Consider the following 26827-nt stretch of genomic DNA (forward strand, 5'->3'; position numbering starts at 1 on the left):
CGGTTCCTCTCCCGCTTCCGAACTCTCCACAGTCACGTCTGCCTGGCCACACCCTTGGCCCTAGAGCTTCCAGGCTTGCCCGGGTGGCACTGAGGCGGGCATGCATGTGCGTGCCACAGGTATCTGTCCAACTCTAGACTATAAGCTCCTCTGAGAAAAAGGACACCCCTGGATGAAGCTGACCCCGCAGACAGATGCAGGCACAGATGATGTGTGTGAACTGGATTCTTCTCTTGCGTCAGGACCAAGGAGTCTCCCGGGGTAACCGGCAGTGTGACGCCTGACAGACCGAGGACTCAATTAGGCCTCTGTGCACACACCAGCCCTACCATTTGCCCTTCTTGTGACCTTGGGAAAGTCACGGAGCCCTTCTGAGCTCAAGGTGCAGGCCTCGCAAAGTTGCCAGTATATGTAAAAGACTTGGCTTTGAGGGGACGGAGTCAGTGCCTCGGTGGTACAGTGCGTGCCTGGCATCTCCAACCCCTGGCTTTGATCCCGTTTTTTTGTTTTTGTTTTTGTTTTGTGGTACTGCAAAAGGAACCCAGGGGCCTTCCGCCTCCGGGCTACACTCCCAGACCTATTTTATACTTTATTTGGAAACAGGGTCTCACTAAATTGCTGAGGCTGACTTCCAACCTGTGAGATCCTGTCTCAGCCTCCCAAGTGCAGGGATTACAAGCATGCGCCACCATGCCTGGCTTGATCCAGTTATTTATTTATTTATTGGTACTGGGGGTGGAACCCAGGGACTTTTCTACCTCCAGGCTACACCCCCAGACCTATTTTGTACTTTATTTAGAAACAGGATCTCACCAAGTTGCTGAGAGCCTCCCTAAGTACCCGAGGCTGGCTTTGAACCTGTGCGATCCTCCTGTCTCGGCCTCCCAAGCGCTGGGATTATCAAGCGTACTCACCATGCCTGGTTTGATCCAGGTATTAAAAAAAAAAAAAAAAAAAAGGATAACCAGGCACAGGGGCACACACTTGTAATCCCAGCAACTAGGGAGGCGGAGGCAAGAGGATCACAAGTTCGAGGGCAGCCTGGGCCACTTAGCTTACTAAGTGAATAAAGTTAATAAAGTTACTAAGTTAATAAAGAATAAAAAGCGGTTAGGCCATAGCTCAGTGCTAGAGTGCCTCTGGGTTCAATCCCCCATATATAAAAAGAACACCTCGGACCTCAGCACCTGGGAGGCACTTGCAAATGGGCGTCCTTTGCTGTCACTAAGTTTTGGGGTCCACAGTGGCCATGGCCTTGTGCTCGGGAGGTGGAGTTGCAGGCCTGGTTCGAAGCCCAGCTCCTCGGCACGTTAACAGCTGTGTGACCCTGAGCAACTGCCGTACCCTCGTGAGCCTCAGCTTCCCCATCTGGAGAATGGGGACGGTGGGAACACGGCCTCTCAGGGTTGTCACAAACATGTGAGGGACGTTGCCGCACCAGAAGGGCCAGCACCGGTGCCTGGCACAGGGCGGTGCAGCCACGGAGGGCAGCTGCTGTCAGCACAAGGAGGCTCAGGCAGCCGCTCCTGGAGACCCGGGCCCAGCTTCCTCCTCCGAGCCTGGGAGGAGCTGCCTGGAGCAGTAAGCAGCTGCCTAAGAAAAGATGCCTGTCATCCTAGTAGTTTGGAGGCTGAGACAGGAGGATCTCAAATTCAAGGCCAGCCTCAGCAACTTAGCAAGAATCTGCTGCTAGATAAAAAATAAAAACAGGGCTGGAGGTGTAGCTCAAAAAAAGAATACCCCTGGGGTCGATCCCCAGTACCACAAAAGGGAAGGAAGGAAGGAAGGATAAATATCTTAGATATGCCAGACAGGCACTTTCCTTTTAAGAGAGGAGCTTTTTACAAAACTTAAACCTCCAAATTTATGCCTACTGAGTGCCTACGGAGAGCAGTCTTCAGCGACAGTTTATAAAGGGCTTGAAAGCAGCCGCGAAGCCCGGCATCAGCCCAAAGGGACCCCTCAGAACCGCTCCTGCAGGCCCCCTCAAACAACCTGGCGACAATACGGAGCACTTCAGACTCGGGCTTGTTTAACTCACAAAAAGTAAACAAATCGTCATGGCTAACTCTAGGCCACGCCGGCAGCGCGCAGCCTGCCGTCCACGGGCGCTCCGAGCACCCAGCCTGCTAGGGATGGGATGTAATTAATATGTCCACCCTGGAAGTCACCCAGCCACCGGCAGGCGCGTGCACGTGTGTGTGTGTGTGTGTGTGTGTGTGTGTGTGTGTGTGTGCGCGCGCGCGCGCACGCACATGCATGTGTAAGAACCAGCCTGGGCGCAGGGAGGGAGATGTGTTCGACCCGCTGCTGGTTTCCGAGCCAGCCTCGCTCTGGCCGCTGTCTCCTTTGTCCCCTTGCTCTGGTTCCTGCACATGTCTGGCCTTTGACTTCTGTCCTTCTGCACAGTCTCAGCTCCGCACTTCCTTTCCCTGGGCTTCTCCACAGCCGTCCTGTCCTCTCTCTCCAAAGCTCCGGGTCCCTCCGTGCCTTGGTCTGTTCAAAAACCCTCTTATTTTGGAGATGTGGCTCAGTGGTTGAGTGCTAGCATGCTGGTCTAGCAAGATCTTAGTAAGTTCAGTCCCCACATTGCAAATAAATAAATAAACAAAGCCAGTGTGGTGGGCCCCTTCTGTAATCCAGCACTTTGGAGGCTGAAACAGGAGGATCACAGATTCGAGGCCAGCTTCAGCAACCTAGCAAGATCCTTCATGGAAACAAAAATATTTTAGCGGGGCGTGGTGGCGCACGCTTGTCATCCCAGCATTCGGGAGGCTGAGACGGGAGGATCGCGATTTGCGGACAGCCTCAGCTACTTAGTGAGGCCCTTTGCAACTCAGTGAGACCCTGTTTCAAAATAAAGAATAAAAGAATAGGGCTGGGGTGTAGCTTGGAGGTAGAATGCCCCTGGGTTCTATCCCAAGTACCACACACATAAATAAATAAGTAAATAAATAAATAAAGGCTAGAGTGTACCTCAGAGATAGAATGGCCCTGAGTTCAATTCCTAGTGCCTCACACACACACACAAAAAAAAACACAAACACACAAATAAACCCCAGCCAGGCGTGATGGCACAAGCTTGTAACCCCAGGACTTGGGAGGCTGAGACAGGAGGGCCATAGGTTTGTGGCCAGGTTCACAACCAGCCTCAGCTACTTAGTGAGAGAGACCCTGTTTCTAAAATAATTTAAAAATAGAGCTGAGGGTGTAGCTTGGGGGTAGAATGCCCCTTGGGTTCAAGCCCTCATACCCCCCCAAAACTCTTATTTTGCCTGGAGCATTCTCTTCCAACCACCCACCCAAATATAGACCCCACCCATACTACTCTCAGCAGGCCTTTTTGGTACTAGAGACTGAACTCAGAGGTATTCTACCTCTGAGCTATACCCCCAGCCCTTTTTATATTTTTTGTTTGGAAACAGGATCTCACTAACTTTCTAAAGGGCCTTGCTGCCGAGACTGGCCTCAAATCTGTGATCCTCCTGTCTCAGCCTCCCCAGTGCTGGGATTTTAGGAGTGTGGCACCACGCCTAGCTTCCCAGCACCTCTTACCTGACCAACTCCTCTCCTCTGAGAAGACTGGGCTAACATGTCCAGTCCCGGCCGGGCTGCCCCCGCCTCCTGGGGGCGTGCCTCTCAGCACCCAGGACCCTAAAGCAGGAACCTTGGGCATGCACCGTCATTCCTCTGGAAGCTTATAAGCTGCCTGCTGCGGGAATGAAAGCTTTCTGGTAGTCCCGGGCCCAGCACACGGCCAGGCAAGGAGAAACAGCCCCTTTGACGGTTTGCAGAGGGTCAGAGGGTCAGGCTGGCTCTCAGGAGTGCAGGCAGCAGGGACCTGCCCAGGGAGCCACGGCCAACAAGAAGGTGCGATAGACTCAGCTCGCCACTGCCGGCGGCACAGCTGGTCCAAAAGACACATGCAGCACTGAGCGAATGAATGAATAAGTGAATGAATGAATGAACCATAGCCAGAGAAGAACCAGGGACTCTCAAGTCCAGCAGTCCAGCACATCTGCACCCCACCTCACCAGACACATAGCCCTTGGACTGGAAAACCTTTTCTCCCCAGTCAAAGCCGACTGGCCCTGAGCTGGGTGTGGTAGCACACGCCTACAATCCCAGGGCTTGAGAAAGGAGGGTCACAGGTTCCAAGCCAGCCTCAGCAAGTTAGCAAGGCCCTTAGCAACTTAGCGAGACCCAGTTTCAAAACAACAAAAAATAAATCAATTAGGGCCGGGGTTAGGGGCTCTAGCCCAGAGGTAGTCTGTCCCTGTGTTCAATGCCCAATATCATGGTGTGGGAGGAGTTTATTTACCCGAAATTGATAAAACTTTAGCTTTAGGCTTGCTCCATAGGGCCCCTTCCAAGCCTTGGACATAATTTCCCAAAGTATGTATACTTTTGAATTCTCATTCATTTTTTTTTTTCTCTCTCTCTCTCTCTCTCTCTCTCTCTCTCTCTCTCTTTCTCTTTATTTATTTATTATTTATTTTTGATACTGGGGAATTGAACCCAAAGGTATTCTACCTCAAGTTTTACTCCCAGGCTAATTTTATTTCTTATTTGGAAAATAAATGGGGGAGGACCTCACTAAATTGCTGCGGCTGGCTTTGTATCTGCCACCCTCTTGTCTCAGCCTCCCAAATACTGGGATCGCAAGCCTGCGCCATCATGCACAGCTTGTATTCTGTTTGTTCAAGAGGGGTCCCAAAATTGCATGAACTTCAGAAGCCATCTCTGCCCCCACCTCTGCAGTGGCACACACACACACGTGTGCATGTACTAATCTGCGGATCAAGACTCAGCTGCCCGGCCAGGGAGCCTTCCCCCTGCCCCAGAACCCCGGGCATGGATCTGGGCATGGATCTTATCCAGACCCACCTCTTCTCCACCTCTGCTGTTGATTGGAATCTGTTTCTGCTTGTACTGGCTCGGAAGCTCTTGGAGGGCATGGCCCACGTCCAGGTCAGCTGACCCAGCTTCCTGACTGCCCGGCCCGTGCCTGGTGTACAAGTCACCCTAGAAAGGTGTCTGTGGACTGAGGCGGTGAGCGGATGGACACACCCCCAAGCACCTTCTTCACAGAGCCCACACAACCACGGAGCTCAGCTGCTATCTGTTCTTGTCCGAAGCACCTTGCCCAGTTCAGCTGCCGGATCCCTGCCCAGGCCAGCCCTCCCTCACCTGCCTGCACCCCGGAGCCCAACCCGCTCAACAGCCCAGCCTGGCCCGCAGCCCTCTGTGCTGCCCAAGGGCCACAGGGCCGCTCTCCCGGCCGCTCTCCCTCAACTTCTAAACACAGCGCTCTCCTCCAGTTCTTCCATAGACAACTTGGGTTTTGTTTATTGCAGTACTAGGGATGGAACCCAGGGGCATTCTACCTCTGAGCTGCACCCCCTGTCCTATTTTTTAGTCTTTATTTTAAGACAGGGTCTCACTGAGTTGCAAAGGGCCTCACTAAGTTGCTGAGGTTGGCCACGAACCACGATTCTCCTGTCTCAGCCTCCCAAACGCTGGGATTACAAACATGCGCCACCACACCCAGCTTTGTGTTACTGATTTTATTTTATTATTTTATTTTTTTATTTTTTGCAGGTCTGGGGATGGAACCCAGGGGCATTTGACCTCTGAGCTACACCCCCAGCCCTATTTCTATTTATTTTGAAACCGGGTCTCACTGAGTCGCAGAGGGCCTCACTAAGTGGCTGAGGCTATCCGCAAACCGGGATCCTCCCGTCTCAGCCTCCCGAAAGCTGGGATGACAAGTGTGCGCCACCACGCCCGGCTGTGTTTCTGATTTTAATATGCAAAGTCTGGTAGTCCCCTGATCAGACTGTCAGCTCCTACTTACACCAACCATATTGTAGGTGCTCAAGAAATAATGTGATAGATTCATTGCAGTCTAAAACGCACATTAAGCCGGGTGTGGTGGCGCACGCTTATAATCCCCGTGCTTGGGAGACGGAGACAGGAGGATCGCGCAGGTTTGAAGCCAGTGCTTAAGAGGCCCTGTTTCCAAATAAAATATAAAAAATAGGTCTGGGAGTGTAGCCCAGAGGTAGAAGGGTTCCATCCCCAGTACCACCAAAAAATAAAAAAAATAAAATGCACATTAAAAAAAAAATCTGAACCAGGCATAGTGGCACATACCTATAATCCTAGTACTTGAAAGACTGAGACGGGAGGATTATAGGTTTGAGGCCAGCCATAGCAATCTACAGAGACCTGTTTCCAAAATAAAAAATAAAAAACACTGGGGGTGTAGTCTAGAGGTAGAATGCCCTAGGTTTAATCCCCAGCAACACACACACACACACACACACACACACACACACACACACACAAAATCATATAAAAATGGGATAGTCTGCCAGGCGTGCACCAGAAACCCCAGTACCACCCAAAAAAAGGGGAGGAGGGATACTCTAAGCCGGCATTGTGGCGCATGTTTGTAATCCCAGTACTTGGGAGGCTGGGACAAGAGGATCACAGATTCGTGGCCAGCCTCAGCTACTTGGTGAGGTCCATCTGCAATTGTTTCAAAATAAAGAATTAAAAAAAAAATGGGCTGGGGATGTAACTCAGAGGTAGAATGCCCCTGGGTTTAATCCCTGGTGTCCCCCCCAAAAAGGGGATACTCTAATGGCTTTCTTCTTTTTGCAGTACTGGGGATGCAACCAGGAGCATTGTACCTCGGAGCTACACGCCTACCCTGATTTTTTACTCTTTATTTTAAAACGGGTTCTCAAGCCGAGTGTGGTGGCACACACTTATAATCCCACCATTCGGGAGGCTGAGACATGAGGATCACGGTTCAAGTACAGCCTCAGCTACTTAGTGAGGCCCTTTGCAACTCAGTGAGACCCTGGTTCAAAATAAAGAATAAAAAATAGGGCTGGGGGTGTTACTCAGAGGTAGAATGCCCCTGGGTTCCATCTCCAGTTCCAAAAAAAAAAAAAAGGGTCTCATTGAGTTGCAAATGCAAAGGGCCTAAGTAGCTGAGTCTGTCCACGAATTACAATCCTCTGGTCTCAGACTCCTGAATGCTGGGATTACAAGCGTGCACCACCACGCCCAGCTCTGACGGCACCTTAACGGGGTAACATGGTCAGATTCTCTACTGTCCGGTAAAATAGGTGAACGAAGCTGCCGGCAAACTTTCTAAATTCCCTTGACAGAAACCCCAGAACAGAAAGAACTTCTGTCCTGTCTTCTAGTCTCCCTGGCTTTGAGAAAGGCTGGGGCAACTGAGCTTCGCGAACCGCTGTCTGGAGCCGGGGCTCAGTTACAAACTGCCAGGTACCCGAGGGGCAGGCAGCCGGCGGGCGGCCTTTCACTAAGGCCGCACCTAGACATCCCAGAGCCTCTGGACACCCACTTTCATTCTTCTGGACAAAACACAAAAGAATCTTCATCTACACAAAGACATGTGTCTAGTATGCGCCTGAGGCACTTGTCTCCCAAATATGCATGGCTGGGTGGGTATAAAAGATCAGAACCCCTCGTGGCAGCTCGCTGCCTGCAATCCTCTTTCGGCTCTCGGTGACCTTTCGGCTCACTGACCCGTGTCTGTTCCCAGACCGCCCCCCTGATGGGCCTTTAAATTAGTGGGTGGAAAATTACAGCTGTTTTCTTTCCAAAGCGCATCTATTTGCTTTCCCGGAATGCTGTATTTAGCGCCACACGATGCATGCAGGGTCTTCTGTGGCGCTCTGACCCACTGTGAGTTTAATTTCTGGTGTATGTAATCAATTCTGTTTTAAATTTTAGAGTAGTTCGCGCTGAGGAATACAAACCCCCTGGAAGTCGGCCGGGCGGGGACAAAGCATACGTCCGGTGAGCGATCACGAAGCAGACCAGCCTCTGCTCGTTAGCTGTCAAATGAACATTGAGCCGCACTGTAGAGCTGGCTGGAAATGTTCTTTATTTATTTACAACCCGGGGAGGGGGGCGGTGAGGCTAGAGACAGGCAAGCTGCAGAAACAGCTAGTAAACTCAGGTAACTAAGGGAGAAAAAAGGGACTTCTAGGGGGGATTGAAAATAACACAGGAAGCCGGGCGTGCTGGCGCTGTAATCCCAGTGCCTGGGAGGCCGAGACAGGAGGATCACGCAGGTTCGAAGCCAGCCTCAGCTAGTGAGGCTCTCAGCAACTTAGTGAGACCCTGTTTCCAAACAAAATATAAAATAGGTTTGGGAGTGTAGCCCGGAAGTAGAAAAGCCCCTGGGTTCCACCCCCAGTACCACAAATAATAATAATGATAATAATAATAATAATAACAACAACAACAACAACAACACGGAATGTCTGGAAGGAGGGGGGATGGGAACAAATAACGAGAGCAATTAGAATCACTCTGATCCTGTAAGTTTTGCATTAGGTTTTCAGGAGACCATAGTGAACTATATATATATATATATATATATATATATATATATATATATACACATATATATATACATATATATATATGTATATATGTATATGTATGTGTATATATATATATATTTTTTTTTTTTGTGTGTGGTACTGGGGATGAGACCCAGGGGCATTGTACCTCCAAGGTGAACCCCAGCCCTAGTTTTCTTTTTTTTTTAGTCTTTTTATTTTTGAACCAGGGTCTCACTAAGTTGCAAAGGGCCTCACTAAGTAGCTGAGGCTGTCCAGGAACCACGATCCTCCGGTCTCAGCCTCCTGAATGCTGGGATGACGAGCGTGCGCCACCACGTGTTAACGTCTTCTGGTCTAGGGTTCCTGGTCTAGGGTTCCTGGCCTCACATCTATTTACATGTGGGGCCAGATGTTTCCTTACCATAGGGTGGAAGGGGCCTTTTTTATTTTTATTTTTTTATTTTTTGATACTGGGGATTAAACCCAGGGATATTCTACCCCTGAGTTACACTTTCAGCCCTACTTTAGTATTTTGAAACACAGTCTCGCTAAGTTGCTGAGGCTGGCCTTGAGTCTATGATCCTCTTGTCTCAGCTACCCAGTACTGAGATTACAGGCATGTACCACTCTAGTAAAAAAAAAAAAAAAGTCTACTTCCAGAATCCCCAAAGCTTTTTCATGGCATAGTATCTCACTTAAATCAGTCTTTATTACAACCTTGAGACGTAGGCAAGGCAGCTCCTAGTACTTATCCTCCACAAGTGAGGAGACTCCAGGTCAGGAAACCAAGTCATGTCCTCAAGATGGGAGTGCTAGACACAGAAAGGGCTTCTCACGTAACCGGGGTGCACCCATCTGCATCAGGGTCTCAGGACATGTGGGATGGGGTAGGGAACCATATATTTGTGTGTGTGTGTGCGTGTGTGTGGTACTGGGGTTCCTGGAAGCCCTTCTACCTTTGGGCTACACTCCCAGACCTATTTTTACATTTTTATTTGGAAACAGGGTCTCCTAAGCCAGTGTGCGCGGCTGGCTTTGAACCTGCGCGATCCTCCTGTCTCTGCCTCCCAAGCGCGGGGATGACAAGCGTGCCCACCGCGCCCGGCCTAAACATAGTTTGGTTGTTGTTGTTGTTCAGGGGATTGAACCCAGGGGCATTCTACCTCTGAGCTACATCCCCAGCCTTATTTATTTATTTTTTGTTTGTTTGTTTTGAGACAAGGTCTAAGTTTCTAAGCTGCTGAGGCTGGCCTCAAACCTATAATCCTTCTGTCTCAGCCTCTCAAGTACAAGGATTACGGGCATGCACCATCATGCCCAGGAGTGACAATGTTTTTCTTTTTCTTCCTTTTCTTTTTCTTTGCAGTACTATTAGGGATTGAACCAGAGGCATTCTGCCTTTAAGCTTTGCCCCCAGCCCTATTTTATTTTTTATTTTGACCAGAACCCCACTAAGTTGTGGAGGGCCTCGCTAAGTTGCTAGGGCTGGTCTCCAACCTACCATCCTCCAAGTCTCAGCTACCTAAATCCTGGGATTACCAGCGTGCACCACCACACCCGGCTTGACAATATTTTTCAATGACAACACAAAGGAGAAAAGGTTAGCACACAGGTGGATTTGTCTCATTATAAATTCACCACATTTTATAAGTTCAGACTTGTAACATTTACTTAAGGTCAATTGATGAGAAAGAGCTTTAAGGTTGCTTTGAGGAACAGGAAGTACAGGGCGTGGGGAAAGTGCTCTGGTGAGCAGGGGATCCTCACATCTCCCAGGTTCCCGTGTAACCACGATCGCCTTGTCTTTAGGGAGGAAACTGAGTCTCGGAGGATAAACACCCTCACAGGTGCAGACAGACGGTGCCCTTGAGTCTGCGGGCTCGAAGCCGCCATTTAACCTCTGTGTGGCCGTTTCTCTCCTGCTAGTTAGCGGTGGCTTGGTGTCTGCCGGGGCAACCAACCAACAGGTTTCTTCGTCTATTGTGGTTGCTAAACACCGTGGTTGCAGCCTGGAATTGTTTTTACAATTGTCTGCACTGATGGAGAAGTTTGAAGGAAGCGTCAAGGGATCATTTCATTGAAGGCTGAATTGTTATCGTGACCGACAAATGACTGGGGTTTTTTTTCCTCTCTCTTTGCAAATATAAAAGTCCAACAAGAGGCAGGGGAAGTTAGGATTCATGCTAACACCAACCAAAGATGGCACGACTGTGTGTTGCCCTCACCAACCAAAGATGGCACGACTGTGCGATGCCCTCCCTTGCTTTTGCCCAGCTGACCAGAGGCTCCTAAGCAGGAGGGAGAGCCCAGCAGCCGGCTGAGGTTTGACTGAGTCTTAGCCACCACCCCTGCCCCCAAGCGCCCTGCGTGCTCCTGCATGGGTGCAAGGGCCAGGCTGGGCCCCTCGATCGCTACGAGCTGGGACACGCTGGCAGGCGTTCCAAGTACAGATGAAAAATTAACACCCCAAACTAGTGAACTCAAGCACAGCGACCGCGTTGGTGGGCGCAGGTATGCTCTACCATGTCCAGCTCCCTTTTGTTTTTTTATTTTGAGACAGACAGGGTCTCACAAAGTTGCCCAGCTGGTTTTAAACCACTGATTCCCCTTCATCAGCTTCCTAAGTCTCTGGGATTTCAGACATGCGTCACTGTGCCCAGTTTAAGGTACGCTTATTTAAGACGCTGTTGGACTCGATCATTTTATAAGCTCTCTGATGCTTCTGGGGATCAGGAAATGGTTTGAAAACCGGTGCAATAAGAAACAGGCTTTTAAAACTTTGTCTTTAGGGCCAGCTGTGAGTCAAGAAAACTTGGTCTTCCAAATAACTAAAGAGCTGGAGCGGGCGCTCTCCATAAAGAGCTCACCTAGGACATAGGCTTGGGGTTATACACCTAGCACCTAAATAAATAAATAAGTAAATAAATAAGTTATAGGAAAAAGGCTAAAGCAATCAACAAATTAGTTATAGGAAAAAGGCACCCTGACTTATACAGTGAACAATACTTAAGACTAGAATGTTCTGGAAGGTGCTGGAAGTAACTGCTGACTTATTCACCATGGCCTCAGAATTCTTGCTGGAGGAACAGCCTTCCCACCATGCTGAGTGTGCTGAGAGCCACAGAATCAGATGGTGGTGGGTTTAACTGGGGGGAAACTCAAATTCTTTTTTCTTTTCTTTTTTTTTCCCCCTGGAAGCCCTTCTACCTCCGGGCTACACTCCCAGACCTATTTTTATATTTTTATTTGGAAACAGGGTCTCTTAAGCCAGCGCAACTGGCTTCGAACCTGCGCGATCCTCCTGTCTCCGCCTCCCAAGCGTGGGGATGACAAGCGTGCGCCACCACGCCCAGCGGGGGAACCCAAATTCTGAGGCCTCGTCTTCATTAATGTTTCAAAGTCAAAGAACTATCACGCTGAACTGCACTATGATGTGAGACTAAAATGTACCACTAGAAGTATACTAAAATTAAATTGAGTATACTTAAAAAATTAAGTTAAGCTGGGCATGATGGTACAAACTTGTAATCCCAGTACTTGGGAGGCTGAGACAGAAGGATCACAGGTTCGAGTCGAGCCTCATTAACTTAGCAAGATCCTGTTTTAAAATAAAAAATAAGCCAGGTGTGGTGGCACACACTTGTAATCCCAGTACTTGGGAGGCTGAGACACTAGGATCCCAGGTTTGCGGCCAGCCTCAGCTACTTAGTGAGGCCTCTGCAACTCAGTGAGACCCTGTTTCAAAAAAAAAGAATAAAATATAGGGCTGGGGGTGTGGCTCAGAGGTAGAATGCCCCTGGGTTCTATCCTCAATACCACTCACCCACCCACACAAAAAATTAAATTAAAAAAAAGCTGAAGCCCCTGACTGAGAGGGACAGAGGGAGATGGCTCCTCGGTCAGCAGCTGCCCGTGGCGCGTTGCTGGAAGGCCAGAGGAGGGGTCCGCTCTGCCCCCTGGAATGGCCATGATCCTGGGCAGAGGGCACAGGGCACTGCTGTAGCCCCGGCTCACTGCCAAGAAGGGGGAAGCTTTGGTTTAAAAAGAAGAAACGAGAGCCAGGTGTGTGTGGCACATGCCTCTGACAGTACCTGGGAGGCTGAGATGGGGATCACAGGTTTGATACCAGCCTCAGCAAATTAGGCAGAACCTTGTCAACTTAGCAAGACCCCATTTCAGAATAAAATTAGAGCTGGAGGTGTAGCGTGATTGTAGAATACCTTGGAGTTGAGTCCCAGGATAGGAAGTGGAGAAGGAGCAGGAGGAGGAGGAGCAAGAGGAGAAAGAGGAGGAGGAGCAGCAGGAGGAAGAGGAGGGGGGAGAGCAGGAGGAGGAGGAGGAGGAGGAGCAGGAGAAAGAGGAGGAAGAGAAGGAGAAAGAGGAGGAGGAGGAGAAAGAGGAGGAGGAGAAAGAGGAGGAGAAGAAGGAGAAAGGAGGAGGAGGAGAAGGAGAAAGAGGAAGAGGAGGAGAAGAAAGAGGAGGAGAAGAAGGAGAAAGAGGAGAAGGAGGAGGAGAAAGAGGAGGAGGAGAAGGAGGAGGAGAAGAAGGAGAAAGAAGAGGAGGAGGAGGAGGAGAAAGAGGAGGAGGAGGAGGAGAAAGAGGAGGAGGAAAAGGAGGAGAAAGAGGAGAAAGAGGAGGAGGAGGAGGAAGAGGAGGAGGAGGAGGAGGAGAAAGAGGAGGAGGAGAAGGAGAAGGAGAAGAAGGAGAAAGAGGAGGAGGAGGAGGAGAAGAAGGAGAAAGAAGAGGAGGAGGAGGAGGAGAAAGAGGAGGAGAAGAAGGAGGAGGAAGAGGAGGAGGAGGAGGAGGAGAAAGAGGAGGAGAAGAAGGAGAAAGAGGAGGAGGAGGAGGAGAAGAAGGAGAAAGAAGAGGAGGAGGAGGAGGAGGAGGAGAAAGAGGAGGAGAAGAAGGAGGAGGAAGAGGAGGAGGAGAAAGAGGAGGAGGAGAAAGAGGAGGAAGAGGAGGAGGAGGAGGAAGAGGAGGAAGAGGAGGAGCAGGAGGACAAAGAGGAGGAGGAGGAAGAAGAGAAAAAGGAGGAGGAGGAGAAAGAAGAGGAGGAGGAGGAGAAAGAGGAGGAGGAGAAGAAAGAGGAGGAAGAGGAGGAGCAGGAGGACAAAGAGGAGGAGGAAGAAGAGAAAAAGGAGGAGGAGGAGCAGGAGGACAAAGAGGAGGAGGAGGAGCAGGAGGCGAAAGAGGAGGAGGAGGAGGAGCAGCAGGAGGAGAAAGAGGAGGAGGAAGAAGAAAAAGAGGAGGAGGAGGAGCAGCAGGAGGAGAAAGAGGAGGAAGAGGAAGAGAAAGAGGAGGAGGAGGAGCAGCAGGAGGAGAAAGGAGGAGGAGGAGGAGCAGGAGGAGAAAGAGGAGGAAGAGGAGGAGCAGGAGCAGCAGCAGGAGGATGGGGGGAGAGCAGGAGGAAGAGGAGGACAGGAGGAGAAAGAGGAGGAGGAGCAGGAGCAGGAGGAGAAAGAGAAGGAGGAGGAGCAGGACAAGGAGGAGCAGCAGGAGGAGGAGGAGGGGGAAGAGCAGGAGGAGGGGGGAGCAGGAGGAGAAAGAGGAGGAGGAGGAGCAGCAGCAGGAGGAGGAGGAGGGGGAGAGCAGGAGGAGGAGCAGGAGGAGAAAGAGGAGGAGGAGGAGAAAGAGGAGGAGGAGGAGGAGCAGGAAGAGAAGGAAGGAGGAGCAGGAGGAGAAGGAGGAAACCAATAGAGAGAGGTTGGAGGATAGATAATCCCACCCCTGGGCAACCAAGTCTGGGCCACCAGGATTTCGGGCCATTTTTATTCCCATCCTAACATTTTATTTTCTCCTATTACATTTTAATTGGACATAAATGCCTTCAGCAGTCAGAAGCACATTCTCTTCAGCAGACAAAGCTGCATGTAATGTCGTACATTGCTCTCAGATGTCACAAAAACGCTGGCCACGCTGGGCCATTTGAGCAGCGCGTGTGCGTCTCACCATCTTTACCCGCGCCTCTCCCCAGCATCTGCGTTCACCAGCCTCGATACTGATTGGAGATGCTAAGCTCTTAGTGGTCATGGCGAGGCTGCCTAATTTTGTAAGGCATCCATCTGGCTTGAGCACTCAAATGCTTCTTCGTGGTGATAATAATAATAATAATAATAATAATAATAATAATAATCATCATCATCATCATCATCTAGCAGCCTCGCTGAGTCTTAGAAACCAGCTGTGGAGCTGAGGCGGAGACCTGCTAACGCCTGGGATATCTAAGGTGGCTGGGATATCTAAGTCCTTCGGCCCCAGAGGCCTCCTCGTTCCTCATATCAACCCACTTTTTCACCCTTCAAAGTCCAGTCCATGGTATGCTCCTTCACAAAGCCTTCCTGAGCCTGCCCGGGGCTCCCTCCTCCTGGGCTCAAAATCTGAACCCTTCTGGGCAGATCACCTGAAAATTCACAGAGGTGAATCTGGACGTAGCCTGCCGTGTGCGTGCGTGCGTGTGTGCATGTGTGCGTGCCAAACAAGAGCTGACATTTCCTGAACTCTTTCTTTAGGTTAGGTGCTGTGCTAAGATTGTGTGTTCATCTCTGTGTGTGTCCCATCTCCCAGCTGAAGAGGAAATAATGCCTGATGAGGTGGCACGCACTTGCAATCCCAGTACCTGGGAGCAAGACCCTGTAACACATATAAAAATAAAATAGGGCTGGGGGTGTAGCTCGGAGGTAGAATGCCCTTGGGTTCAATCCTCAGTGTCGCAAAAAAAATAAGAATAAAATAAAGACTAATGCCGGGCATGGTGGGGCACGCTTGTAATCCCCGCGCTTGGGAGGCGGAGACAGGAGGATGGCACAGGTTTGAAGCCAGCCTTGCTGGCTTAAGAGGCCCTGTTTCCAAATTTTAAAAAAGTATAAAATAGTTCTGGGAGTGCAGCCTGGAGGTAGAAGAGTTTCCAGGAACCCCAGTACCACCAAAATAATATAAATAAAAAAATTAAAAATAAAGACTAATTAACTCCTTGTGACAAGCGCTGGGTTCTAAGCTGCCCTATGCCCCCTGGAGAGCTGACAGCGGTACTGGGCAGGTAATAAACATTTAGCAAATATTTCCTGGCAACAGCAAGTCCCAAGAAATCAGTGGAGCTCCCCTCCGAAGGAATGCTGGATGAAGTGCTGTAGGAACCGGACTCATTTGGGACCATATTTTGACTGTTTACTCCGCAGGATGTGCCAGCCTGGACTTGCCTTGATGAATAATCATGGATTGGGCCAAAAGAGCTGGGACTTAAAGTCAGGAGCTTTCCACATACCACCTTTTGTGTGTGTGTGTGGTACTGGGGATGGAACCCAGGGGCATTCTACCTCTGAGCTATACCCCAGCCCTATTTTTTTTAATTATTTTTTTTAAACCAGGTCTCACTGAGTTGCAAAGGGCCTCACTAAGTAGCTGAGGCTGTCCGCGAACCACGATCCTCTGGTCTCAGCCTCCCAAGTGCTGGGATTACAAGCGTGCGCCACCACACCCGGCTGAGTCACATAGCACTTCTATTAGGGAGTCAGAGTAACAGCTCAGCTGAGTCTCTTCTTACTGGGCCTTAATATGCTCAAAGAAAGGAGTAGGATTAGGTGGGGCACGGTAGTGCAGGCCTCTAATCCCAGCACTTGGGAGGCTGAGACAGGAGGACTTCAAGTTCCAGGCCAGCCTCAGTAACTTTAGTGAGACCCTGTTTTAAAATAAAAAATTAGCCTGGCGTTGTCGCACATGCTTGTAATCTCAGCATTTGGGAGGCTAAAACGGTAGGATCCGGGATCGTGGACAGCCTCAGCTACTTAGTGAGGTCCTTTTCAACCTAGTAAGACTCTGTTTCAAAATAAAGAATGGAGCCGGGCGTGGTGGCGCACGCTTGTAATCCCCGCGCTTGGGAGGCAGAGACAGGAGGATCGTGCAGGTTCGAAGCCAGCCGCGTGCGCTGGCTTAGGAGACCCTGTTTCCAAATAAAAATGTAAAAATAGGTCTAGGAGTGTAGCCCGGAGGTAGAAGGGCTTCCAGGAACCCCAGTACCACCAAAAAAAAATAAAAATAAAAAATAAAGAATGGAAACAAGGGATACGGGTATAGCTTGGAGGTAGAATATCCCTGGGTTCCATCCCCAGTACCGCAAAAATTAAAAATTAAATAAAAAATGTAAAGGGTTGGGGGAATAGGTCAGTGGTAGAGTGCCCCTGGGTTCTATCCCTAGTCACACACACACACACACACACACACACACACACACACGCAGAATGGAGAGGGGCAGGATTCGGTGTCTGCAAGCTTCCTTCCGGCCCCGCATGCCATGTGATGATACGACTCTATTTTGCAAACACATCCACTTCTTATTTGTGACATAAACCCCCAACAGACAAACAAAGTTAACCATAAATTATGGACAAAAACTCGGGTGCCGTGATCGTCTGCACTTTCTGGGGATGTTCAACGCAATCAACTCCACCCCGGCATGTACCCTGCCTCTCCAGGGCGACGGAAGATTCCAGGCTGTCAGCAGAGCAAACCAAGCACTCTCTCCCCATAATTGTATTGACAGGCTATCAGCCGAGTTCCGACGGCAGGAGGGTGCGCCCTGACAGCTTCGTGACGGAGCCTTGAAGGCTAGCGCTGCTCGAGTCTGTGCCGAGTCCCGGGATTCTGGGGAAATGATCGTCAAGCAGAGAAGGCTGGCTCGTCTCTTAATTTAATTCCTCCCAGACAGTCACGTTGGCAGCGACACTGGCAAACGGTTCATCACTTTATACAAGAGAGGAGAGGCCCCTCCCGGTGAAAACTATTTACATCTTTTTGTGGCCACATTAAACATCCTCCTGACTCAATTAAAGCCCCCCACACAACCGGTGGGCTTGGCTTTAAACGTGGCAACTAGTTGTTACGAGTCGGCGGATCAAGTGCCAGCTCCGATGTCTTGAGTTTTTCACTTTTTTCCCCTTGGTTACTGAGGCATCGCGCAGACACGACATGTTCCTGAATAACTCATGTGCCTGCGTCCTGGCGAATTCCATGGGTGGGAAATACCAGGGTTGGGTTTGTTCCATCGGTGTCTCTGCATTTTAAATGAAAAAATGCTGATTCTCTCTGCTGGAAAAGACAGTCTGAGCAAGAACCCTCCATGTGCTGAAATAAATGACTTTTTCTAAGGTGCTAGACTCCTCCCGTGGGGAGGCACGGCTTTAAGACAAATGCCAAACTGATTTACGTTCTAAGCACCTTCCTGACCGCACGCAGGGCAGAGGGCATTTCTGACCCCGGCCACACGGTGAGGAGGTGCGCTGGCGCAGGGCCAGGGCTGGCGAAACTGATAAACCACAATAGAAATTTCAGGTACCCGTACGCACAACTCACAGATGTTAAGGCTCCATAACCTTAACGATTTTCAGTGTTCCCTTTTGCTTTAAAGACAAAATCCCCCAAGGTTTCCCAAGTCACCCTTTAATCATATAGAAGGCTGTCTGCAGGTGAAAGCAGTGGCGGGCCGGAGCTGCAGAGGAAGCTGCTGCCCCAGGCTCAGAGCAGGAAGCCGGGCAGAGACCTCCGAGGTGCGCTTTTTGGCAAGAGATGTGAAAAGCCAGCGGTGAGGTTTCTCAGTTTCTCTGCAGTGTTTACTAACTCAGGTTATGATACGAGGTCTTGCGGGCGGTGGCAAATAAGGGAATGCGGGCAGCGACTTAACCACTACAGAGGACCTTACCGAGCGCATCCCGAGGGGGAGGCTGCCCCCTGGCGGCCCCCAGCAGGAGCACAGGCTCCGGGCTCAATCCGCACACAGGCAGCCCTGCCCGGCCCCGATCAGCCACCGCTCCCGTGCTTTCCGTTCCTAAACTCCCATTCGGGATCGAGTGGATCCTGGAAGCTGGACCGCTAGTGCCACCCAGAGGCCAAATGTTTAATTTCATATACGGGGGAAAGAAAGAGGGACATTTATCTATAATCGTATTTTACACATATATGTACATGTACTAAACATTTATTAGAATGTGTATCTAATATATGGATATACACGTGTATACGTATGTAAGCACACTGCACATACACACGTGTACGTGCATTTATCAAACATATATACATGTGTATTTATAGTGCACGTAAAATGCATGCGTGTGGACATGCACATGCGTTTATACGTGGATAGATACTGTGTATGCACATCTCGTGTGTGTGTGTTCCGTATCCACAGGCGCACACACCGCTTGGGAGGGCGTCTCAAGCGGATTCGCGGTGGAGGGTGTCCCCAGAGCAGGAAGGATTTGGTTCCCGGGCGCCACCTGAGTGGCGTTGACATCAGAGCGGCTGGCACGGGGCGGTGGCCTTGATACTGTGGTCAGGCCCAGAACGGCGACCCCCAACTGTCCCCGCAGAGGCTGGCTCTTTTCACCTAGACGTGAAAGACCTCGCTAAGGTGGGGGCACCTCAGCCGGCCGCGCGCTGGCGCTGCGGCCTGGCCCCCAGGTACCCTCCCGGCTCTGCAGACACGGCCCAGGCAGGAGGAGCGCGTTCGTTTCCCAGGCGCCCGTGAACTCAGCTAACTCCAGCACGATGCCGAGAAAGCTTACGTTCCCTTTACCCAAACAACCACAAGCGCAGCAAAGCAGCCATCAACAGCAAACTCCTCGGGGCGCTCTACCCAGAGCCGGAGGGCCCGCCCCACCTGCGCCCTCCCCTCGCGCACCGGGACACCCTGCCTATTTCTGAAAGCACACTGCCCCCCGGTGGCGCACCGTAAATTTGCGCCACGGCTGGCTCCCCAAACGCCAAACTTCAACCTGACTTCTCCCGCGCCCGGGGAAGGTGCGGCGGCGCCAGGCCTGCGTGGGGCCCGCCTGGCCCGAGACCCGGCTCCGGGGCGTCGCAGCGGACCCTGCAGGGCGAAGTGATGGGGCTCCCCGCTTAGGACAACCGGACTTTAGATCAGAGATCCGCGCTCTCTCGCTTAGGGATTGACTGGACAAGTCAATGCCGGGGCCTGGCAGGTGCAAGGACGACTGGGTGGTGCGACCTGTTGCCCTGTGGGTTGACAGGTCCTGGGGAGCCGCAGCCGCCAGCCTCGCTGCCCAGGGCCCCGCGGGGTCCCGGTCACGCCCGACCCCGGTGCCTCTCTGCCCCCTTGGAGGATGGGGAAACAGGTTCCGAGAAGCAGCAACGCGATGTGCCTGCGCACGCGGGCAGGGGAGGCAGTCCCGTCTGGACCAGAGCTGATGCCATCGCTGCCCTGGGGCCCGGGGCCGGCGGGTGGGTGCCCTGCGAGCGGGCTGGCGCGGCTCACCTTGACGATGAGGGGGTTCTGAAACATGGAGTCCCGCACGACCCCCAGCCTCTCGTTATCCATCCCGGGGCGGATGTCCGCCACCGTCAGGGGCCGCCGAGGGGGCGGACAGATCTGGCTGACGGTTCGGCGCACTGGCGGCTTCTTCTTCTTCCATCTCGAGATGTCTTGGCGGAAGCTCCCGGCCTCCGGCATCCTGCGGGGCTCCAAGGAGTCCACCTGCGGGCTGGAGGCAGCGCTCTGGCCCGCGTTCCAGGCCCGCGGGGCGCTCCGGGCCGCACCAACCGAGCCCTGGGTGGGCCTCGGGGGCCGTGGCGCCTCCGGAGCGGGGCGCGCGTACCTGGTGACGCCCCCTCGGTGCAAGTTGACTCAAGAGAGAGTCTGGGCCCCTCTGCCTCCTCCGTGTGTATTTTGGGCGCTGTGATGCGGATTGGAGGAGGGAAGAAAAGCAAGACCTCCCCTTCGAAAGGGAATGGCACAGTCCGTCTCCTGGGCAACGGGACGCCAACAGTGCCCCACTGGTCCGAGTCCTTTTCTTTCTAGAAACCATTGGAGACCACCAAGATGGATCTTTTAGAATTTTCTAAAATCAACACAGGAAAACCCCCAAATCGCTACTGGATCGTGTTAAACGAGACGGGACTCTAGAGGGCCATTTATACGTGGCTTTCAAATCAAAGATCCTCCTCTCTACCCACCCGGACCGCGTACCCCGTTCTGTCTTGCCTCTGCTCTCAGCGCTGCACACGGGCCCCCGACAGGCAGCGCTACAGTTTTCACGATGAAATGGCATGGTGGCACACGCGTGGAATCCCAGCACCTGGGGGGCTGAGACAGGACGATCGAGGTTCGTGGACAGCCTCAGCTACTTAGTGAGGTCCTCTGCAACTTAGTGAGACCTTGTTTCAAAATAAAGAATATAAAAAAATAGGGCTGGAAGTGTAGCTTGGAGGTAGAATGCCCCTGGTTTCCATCCCCAGTACCAAAAAGAAAGAAAGAAAGAAGAAAGAAAGAAAGAAAGAAAGAAAGAAAGAAAGAAAGAAAGAAAGAAAGAAAGGAAGGAAGGAAAGGAAAAGAAAAGAAAAGAAAAACCCATACTCCAGGCCTGCTGCTGCTGCTGCTGCTGGGGTGGTCTCTACCCTCCTAAAGCCTCAGTATTTCTTCCTTGCAATGGGCGGGGGGGGGGGCATCCAAAGTTGAATCCAACCGATGGGGTCCAACTTTGTGTGACAAAACGGAGGGAAATTGAAAAACTCAGATCCACAAGATTCACTCCAGACTCACTGCATCGGAACATCTGGAAACGGCACCTAGGACTCTGCCATTTTTACCCCCCAAAACTTTCTTTTGAAAAGATTCAAACTTACGGAGAATTTGAAAGAAGAGTGCAACAAAAACCTACACAGAGTCCACCCAAGTTCACTAGCCCCTGCACCTCCAGGCCTGATTTCACACTTGTGTGTAAGCATGCGCGCGCACACACACACACACACACACACACACACACACACTCAATTACTGAGTTAGATTATACCTCAAAGGACATCATATTTGACCCTACATACTTAGGCACATTTTCCGGCATAATTACAAGGTCCTTTTCATGCCCAAGGATTCAAGGGTGATGCAAAAATAGTGCCTAATAAATAGTCCAAACACAAAGTTGGTGATCTACATTTTATTTTATTTTATTTGCGGTACTGGGGATGGAACCCAGGGGCAATTCTACCTTCGAACTACACCCCCAGCCCTGTCTTTTATTCATTTTGAAACAGGGTCTCACTGAGTTGCAAAGGGCCTCACTAAGTAGCTGAGGCTGGCCGCGAACCTCCTGTCTCAGCCTCCCAAATGCTGGGACTACAAGCGTGCGCCACCACGCCCAGCTTGCATTTTGTTTTTATTTATTTTGTGGTCCTGGGGATGGAACCTAGAGACATTCTGCGTCTGAGCTGTATACCTCCGGCCCTATTTTGTTTTTATTTTGAAACAGGGTCTCTCTAGGTTGGCGAGGGTCTCACATCTTGTTGAGGCTCTCCTCCAACCTGCAATCCTCCTGTCTCAGCCTCCCGAAGTACTGGGATTACCTTGTGCGCCCAAACGCCTGACTGGCAATCTGCATTTTTAAAAAGCTCCCCGGGTGATTGGTGCCGTGTTTTTGGACGCAGTAGCTGGGTGACCTCTAGTGTCCCTTCCAGTCGCATCCTTTTCTGGGGTCCACCCATCACCAGCATCAGCACTGAACGTGCCAGTGACACCAGACTTGTTTTTGTTTTGCAGTACTGGGGACAGAACCCAGGGGCATTCTACTTTTGAGCTGCACCTCCAGCCCTATTTTTTTATTCTTTATTTTGAAACAGGGTCTCACTGAGTAGCAAAGGGCCTCACTAAGTAGCTGAGGCTGTCCGCGAACCAGGATCCTCCAGTCTCAGCCTCCCGAATGCTGGGATTACAAGCGTGTGCCACCATGCCCAGCTAAAAGTTTGTATGTATGTATGTATGTATTTTGCAGTACTGGGGATGGAACCCAGGGGCATTCTACCTCCAAGTGACATCTCCAGCCCTATTTTTTGTTCTTTATTTTGAAACAGGGTCTCACTGAGTTGCAAAGGGCCTCACTAAATAGCTGAGGTTGGGGCCGGGCATGGTGGCGCGCGCTTGTAATCCCCGCACTTGGGAGGCAGAGACAGGAGGATCACTCAGGTTGGAAGCCAGCCTCTCTGGCTTAAGAGACCCTGTTTCCAAATAAAAATATAAAATATAGGTGTCTGGGAGTGTAACCCAGAGGTAGAAGGGTTCCATCCCCAGTACCACCAAAAAAAAAAAAAAAAAAAAAAAAAAAAGCTGAGGCTGGCCTCGAACCTGTATCCTCCTGTGTCAGCCACCCAAATGCTGGGATTACAACCGTGTGCCGCTACGCCCATGAAAGTTTTATTTTAAGACAAGGAAAAATCGAGACAGGAGGGCTTCCACAGGGGCAGAGGCCCAAGTGGGTGGCGGAAGCTGAGTACTGGTCTAGCGGTCTGTGTCCTATTCCCCTCTCCGTCTCCCTCCTCCTCTTCTGGCGACCTGCATCTGGACCTGCCTCTTCTCTCTCATAGGTCACGCTGCGCTGGAGTTGCTCATCCACAGGTGTGGACAGACAGTGCCCTGTCTGTGGTGAGCCTCAGGAGCGGGGCGTAACCACACAGTTCAAGGCCAGCCTGGGGGCAGTCTTGGGAACCAAAATTCTAATCCGCACCACGTAGCAGTCTGGGAAACTGCGCTAGCACACGGCTCAAGGCCAGCGTGGCCCTCCTCTCCTGTCCTTTTTATAGCCCTGTGTCTCCTGGGGTCCTCAAGACCTGACTGCCTAGCCGTTTCTAAGTCTTCGCTCTTGCTAAGTTGCTAAGGGTCTTGTTAATATCCACTTATACACGGCTCTGAGTGCACCAGAGGGCAAGCTGTGCTGACAACCAGTCTGGACTTGAAGGCCTTATACACCAGCAGGACAACGTCAACGTCACGTTAACGCAGCCGACCAGGCTTCCAGCTGCTCACCAAGGCCCGGAGTGGCCCTTGTGTGACAGTGTGTGTGCACACATGCGTGCCTTTGGTTTCTTCAGCCTGCCTCACACCCAGACTTTCACAGACACACAGGCCATGCGTTCTTCCATCAAAGCTGCCCAGCAGCTTATGCAGAGGAAGTCGGGGTGGCGCCATGAAGGGCAGAACAGTGCGGTAATAGAGAGAGCCCGGGTTGGAATCCTGGGCTGGCTAAGTCACAATGGACAAGTTACCATAGCCCCAATTTTCCCATGCACAGGAGGGAATAATGAAGTGCTACCTAATAAAGAGGTCTACGACAGAAGGGTGGTATGAGATTAAGTACAACCCCTACTGCCTCACGGTTACATCATGATCACTATACTAAAAGTTTGGGTGGTCTAATAGTGGCTTTGATGTGATAGCCTGATTAGAGCTTTCCTTTTTGTGTGTGTGTGGTCCTGGGGATAGAACCCAGGGGCCTTCTACCTCTGGGCTACACTCCCACACCCATTTTATATTTTATTTGGAAACAGGGTCTCTTAAGCCAGCTGAGGCTGGCTTTGAACCTGCGCGATCCTCCTGTCTCAGCTTCCCAAGTGCGGGAATTACAAGCGTGCGCCACCACGCCCGGCTATCCTCTTAAGATATCCCAAGGAAGCCATGGTGGTGCACGCTTGTAATCCCAGCATTTGGGAGGCTGAGGCAGGAGGATCCGGGTTCTAGGCCAGCCTCAGCTACTCAGTGAGGCCTTTGCAGCTCAGTGAGACCCTGTTTCAAAATAAAGAGTAAAAAATAGGGCTGGGGGTGTAGCTCAGACATAGAATGCCCCTGAGTTCCATCCTCAGTACTGGAGACTGGAGAGAGAGAGAGAGAGAGAGAGAGAGAGAGAGAGAGAGAGAGAGAGAGAGAGAGAGAGAGAGAAAGAGAAAGAGAAACCCTTTAGGGCCAGGAATGTTGCTCAGTGGTAGAGTCCTGGGACTTTTTTATTTTTTAATACTGGGAATGGATTCCAGGGGCATTCTACCTCCAAGCCATACCCCCGGCCCTATTTTTTATTCTTTATTTTGAAACAAGGGTCTCACTGAGTTGCGGAGGGCCTCACTAAGTAGCTGAAGCTGGCCTCGAACCTGTGCTCCTCCTGTCTCGGCCTCCCGAGTACTGGGATTACAAGTGTGTGCCACCGCGATCGGCTTTCAAGGGTTACTCTTAACCATAAGCTACGCGTCCTCAGGATTCTGTTGGTCAATCCTTTTGTTTCTGCCCTGCAGCAGTACTGCAGATTGAACCCAGAGCACAGCATGAGTCCTCTCCGAGCTACACCCCCAGCCCAGGAGCTGGTTGAATGGGAAGGTTGGAACAGATCTCCAAGGCTCCTTGTAGCTCTGGCTTCTCAAGGCTCCGTCCAGCTTAACTTGTATCAGACCCTGAAGAGCTGGCCCGCCTACCTCTGGCTTCTTTTTCCCACCACTCTGCCCTTTTTTCAGGGGGCTCTGGCCGCCTGGCCCTCTATCTGAGTTTTGTTGTTTTATACTGGGATTGAACCCCGGGCACTCTACCTCTGAAGAACACCTCAAGCCCTTTGGAAATTTTGAAACAGGGTCTTGGTAAATTGCTAAGCTCCTTGCTAAATTGCTGAAACTGCCCCAGAAACTATGACCTCAGCTTTCCAAATACTGGGATTACTGGTGTGTGCTCTGGCTTTTTTCGATTCTTCTGGAAGCCAAGTTCGGGGCCTTTGCACTTGTGTCCAACCTGGGACACTCGTCTGCCTAGAGTTTTTCTTGCCCTTTTCACCTGGAACTCAGCTCACACGTCACTCCCAAAGAGCCTTCTCTTCCACCTGAAGTAGCACCCACTGTCCCCATCACTCTACCCCATTACCGTTTCATTTTCTTTCTTTCTTTTCTTTTTTTTTTTTTTTCTTTTTTTGGTGGTACTGGGGGTGGAACCCAGAGGCTTTCTACCTCCGGGCTATACTCCCAGACATTTTTTATATTTTATTTGGAAACAGGGTCTCACTGAGTTGCTGAGAGCCTCACTCAGTAGCTGAGGCTGGCTTCGAACCCGTGCGATCCTCCTGTCTCAGCCTCCCAAGCGCGGGGATCACAAGTGTGCGCCACCATGCCCGGCTACCGTTTTGTTTTCTTTTCAGGATAATCTGAAATTATCGTGATTTATGTTCTGTAGGTTCTTCACTACCAATAAATACTGGCTAAATAGAATGTATGCACGAATTAAGAGATTAGTTGGTTTTTGTTTTGAAACGAGGATTGAACATTTTATCTCCCAGCTACACCCTCAGCCCTTTATTATTTTTCTTTCTTTCTTTCTTTCTTTTTTTTTTTTTTTTGGCACTGGGGTTTGAACCCAGGGGCATTCTAACTCTGAGCTACACCCCAGCCCGATTTTAGTTTTATTTTGAAACAGGACCTCGATAGGTCGCTGAGTCTCACTACTTGCCGAGACTGTCCTCAAACCTCGCTTCCCCTACCTCATCCTCCCAAGGTCTGTTTACTTTTTATTTTGAAACAGGGTCCACGCTAAATCGCTAAGGATCTCGCTAAGTTGCCGAGGCCGTCCTCCCACCCGGAGGCTCCGGCCTCTGCCTCCCGGGCGCGGGGCTAAGGAGCTTAAACCCTCGGTGTCAGCGCGCACTGCCCGGCTCCGCCCCTCCCCGTCGAGGGCCGCCGGCAGGCAACTGCGCACGCGCCGAGGCCCGCCGGCAGGCAACTGCGCACGCGCCGAGGCCCGCCGGCAGGCAACTGCGCACGCGCCGAGGCCCGCCGGCAGGCAACTGCGCACGCGCCGAGGCCCGCGGCGGCCCGTTGCCATGGCAGCGAAGGGACCGGAAGCGGCGCGCGACTACTTCCGCCTGCGCCAAGCGGGACTTCCGGTTTGGAAGAAAGGTGGCGACGCTCCTGGCGGGTAGGTTGGGGCCGCTCTTCCGCGCCGTTTTGGGTTCAGCACGCGCGCGTGTAACTCGGGGGGCACGGCGCCGCCGTCATCTTCCGCGAGGCCGCCGTCCTCGCCGCCGCCCCGGGCCTCCTCGCTAGGGACCCGGACGGGGCGGGGGTCTTGGGAGTAACAGATCCGAAGCCCCCATCTCTGCCGGAGTGGGGGCGCACGCCTGTAATCCTAGTACTCGGGAGGCCGAGACAGGAGGATCGCGGGGTCCAGGGCGGCCTCCGCGCCTCGCAAAGACCCTGTTTCGAAATAAAAAGTAAAAGAAAGGCTGCGGGTGTCGCTCAGAGTGAGAGTGCTGTATGGGTTCAATCCCCAGTACCGAGAGAAAGAAGGAAGGAAGGAAGGAAGGAAGGAAGGAAGGAAGGAAGGAAGGAAGGGAGGGAGGGAGGACGGACTTTAGTTCCCACGCAGTGGTTCCCTCCCGGGGCGGAGCAGGCCTCTTTCTCGCCCAAAGGCGGTGAGAATCCCGGCCGGCTCGCGCGCCGGGATACGTGGGGGGCTGGGTGGTGCCGGCTGGTTGGAGCCCTGGGGGCGGGGGGCACCATCTTGGCAGGACGGAGCAGAGTCCTGCGCGAAGAGGCTGATCACGTCCGCTGCTGCGGGCGGTGACTAGGAAAGCGTGGACACTATTTACAAGTGCGGAGGTGGGACCGAGTTCAGGAATTGGCCAGGTCAGGTG

The 26827-nt window shown here is 51.7% G+C and overlaps 1 protein-coding gene across 1 annotated transcript in view; it reads right to left on the minus strand.

Annotated features, from left to right (window-relative positions):
* CFAP77 (cilia and flagella associated protein 77) overlaps positions 1-19854 on the minus strand; it is a gene marked incomplete at both ends in the record, with an annotated part of 136625 nt that extends 116771 nt beyond the window's left edge. Inside the window, one exon of the mRNA XM_080709536.1 lies at positions 19660-19854. Coding sequence (XP_080565662.1) covers positions 19660-19854 — 195 coding nt within the window. The remainder of the gene's footprint in view (positions 1-19659) is intronic.
* Between the last annotated feature and the right edge of the window lie 6973 nt (positions 19855-26827).

This window comes from Muscardinus avellanarius, assembly GCF_963383645.1.
Source record: "Muscardinus avellanarius genome assembly, chromosome: 13".
Taxonomy (NCBI): Eukaryota; Metazoa; Chordata; class Mammalia; order Rodentia; family Gliridae; genus Muscardinus; species Muscardinus avellanarius.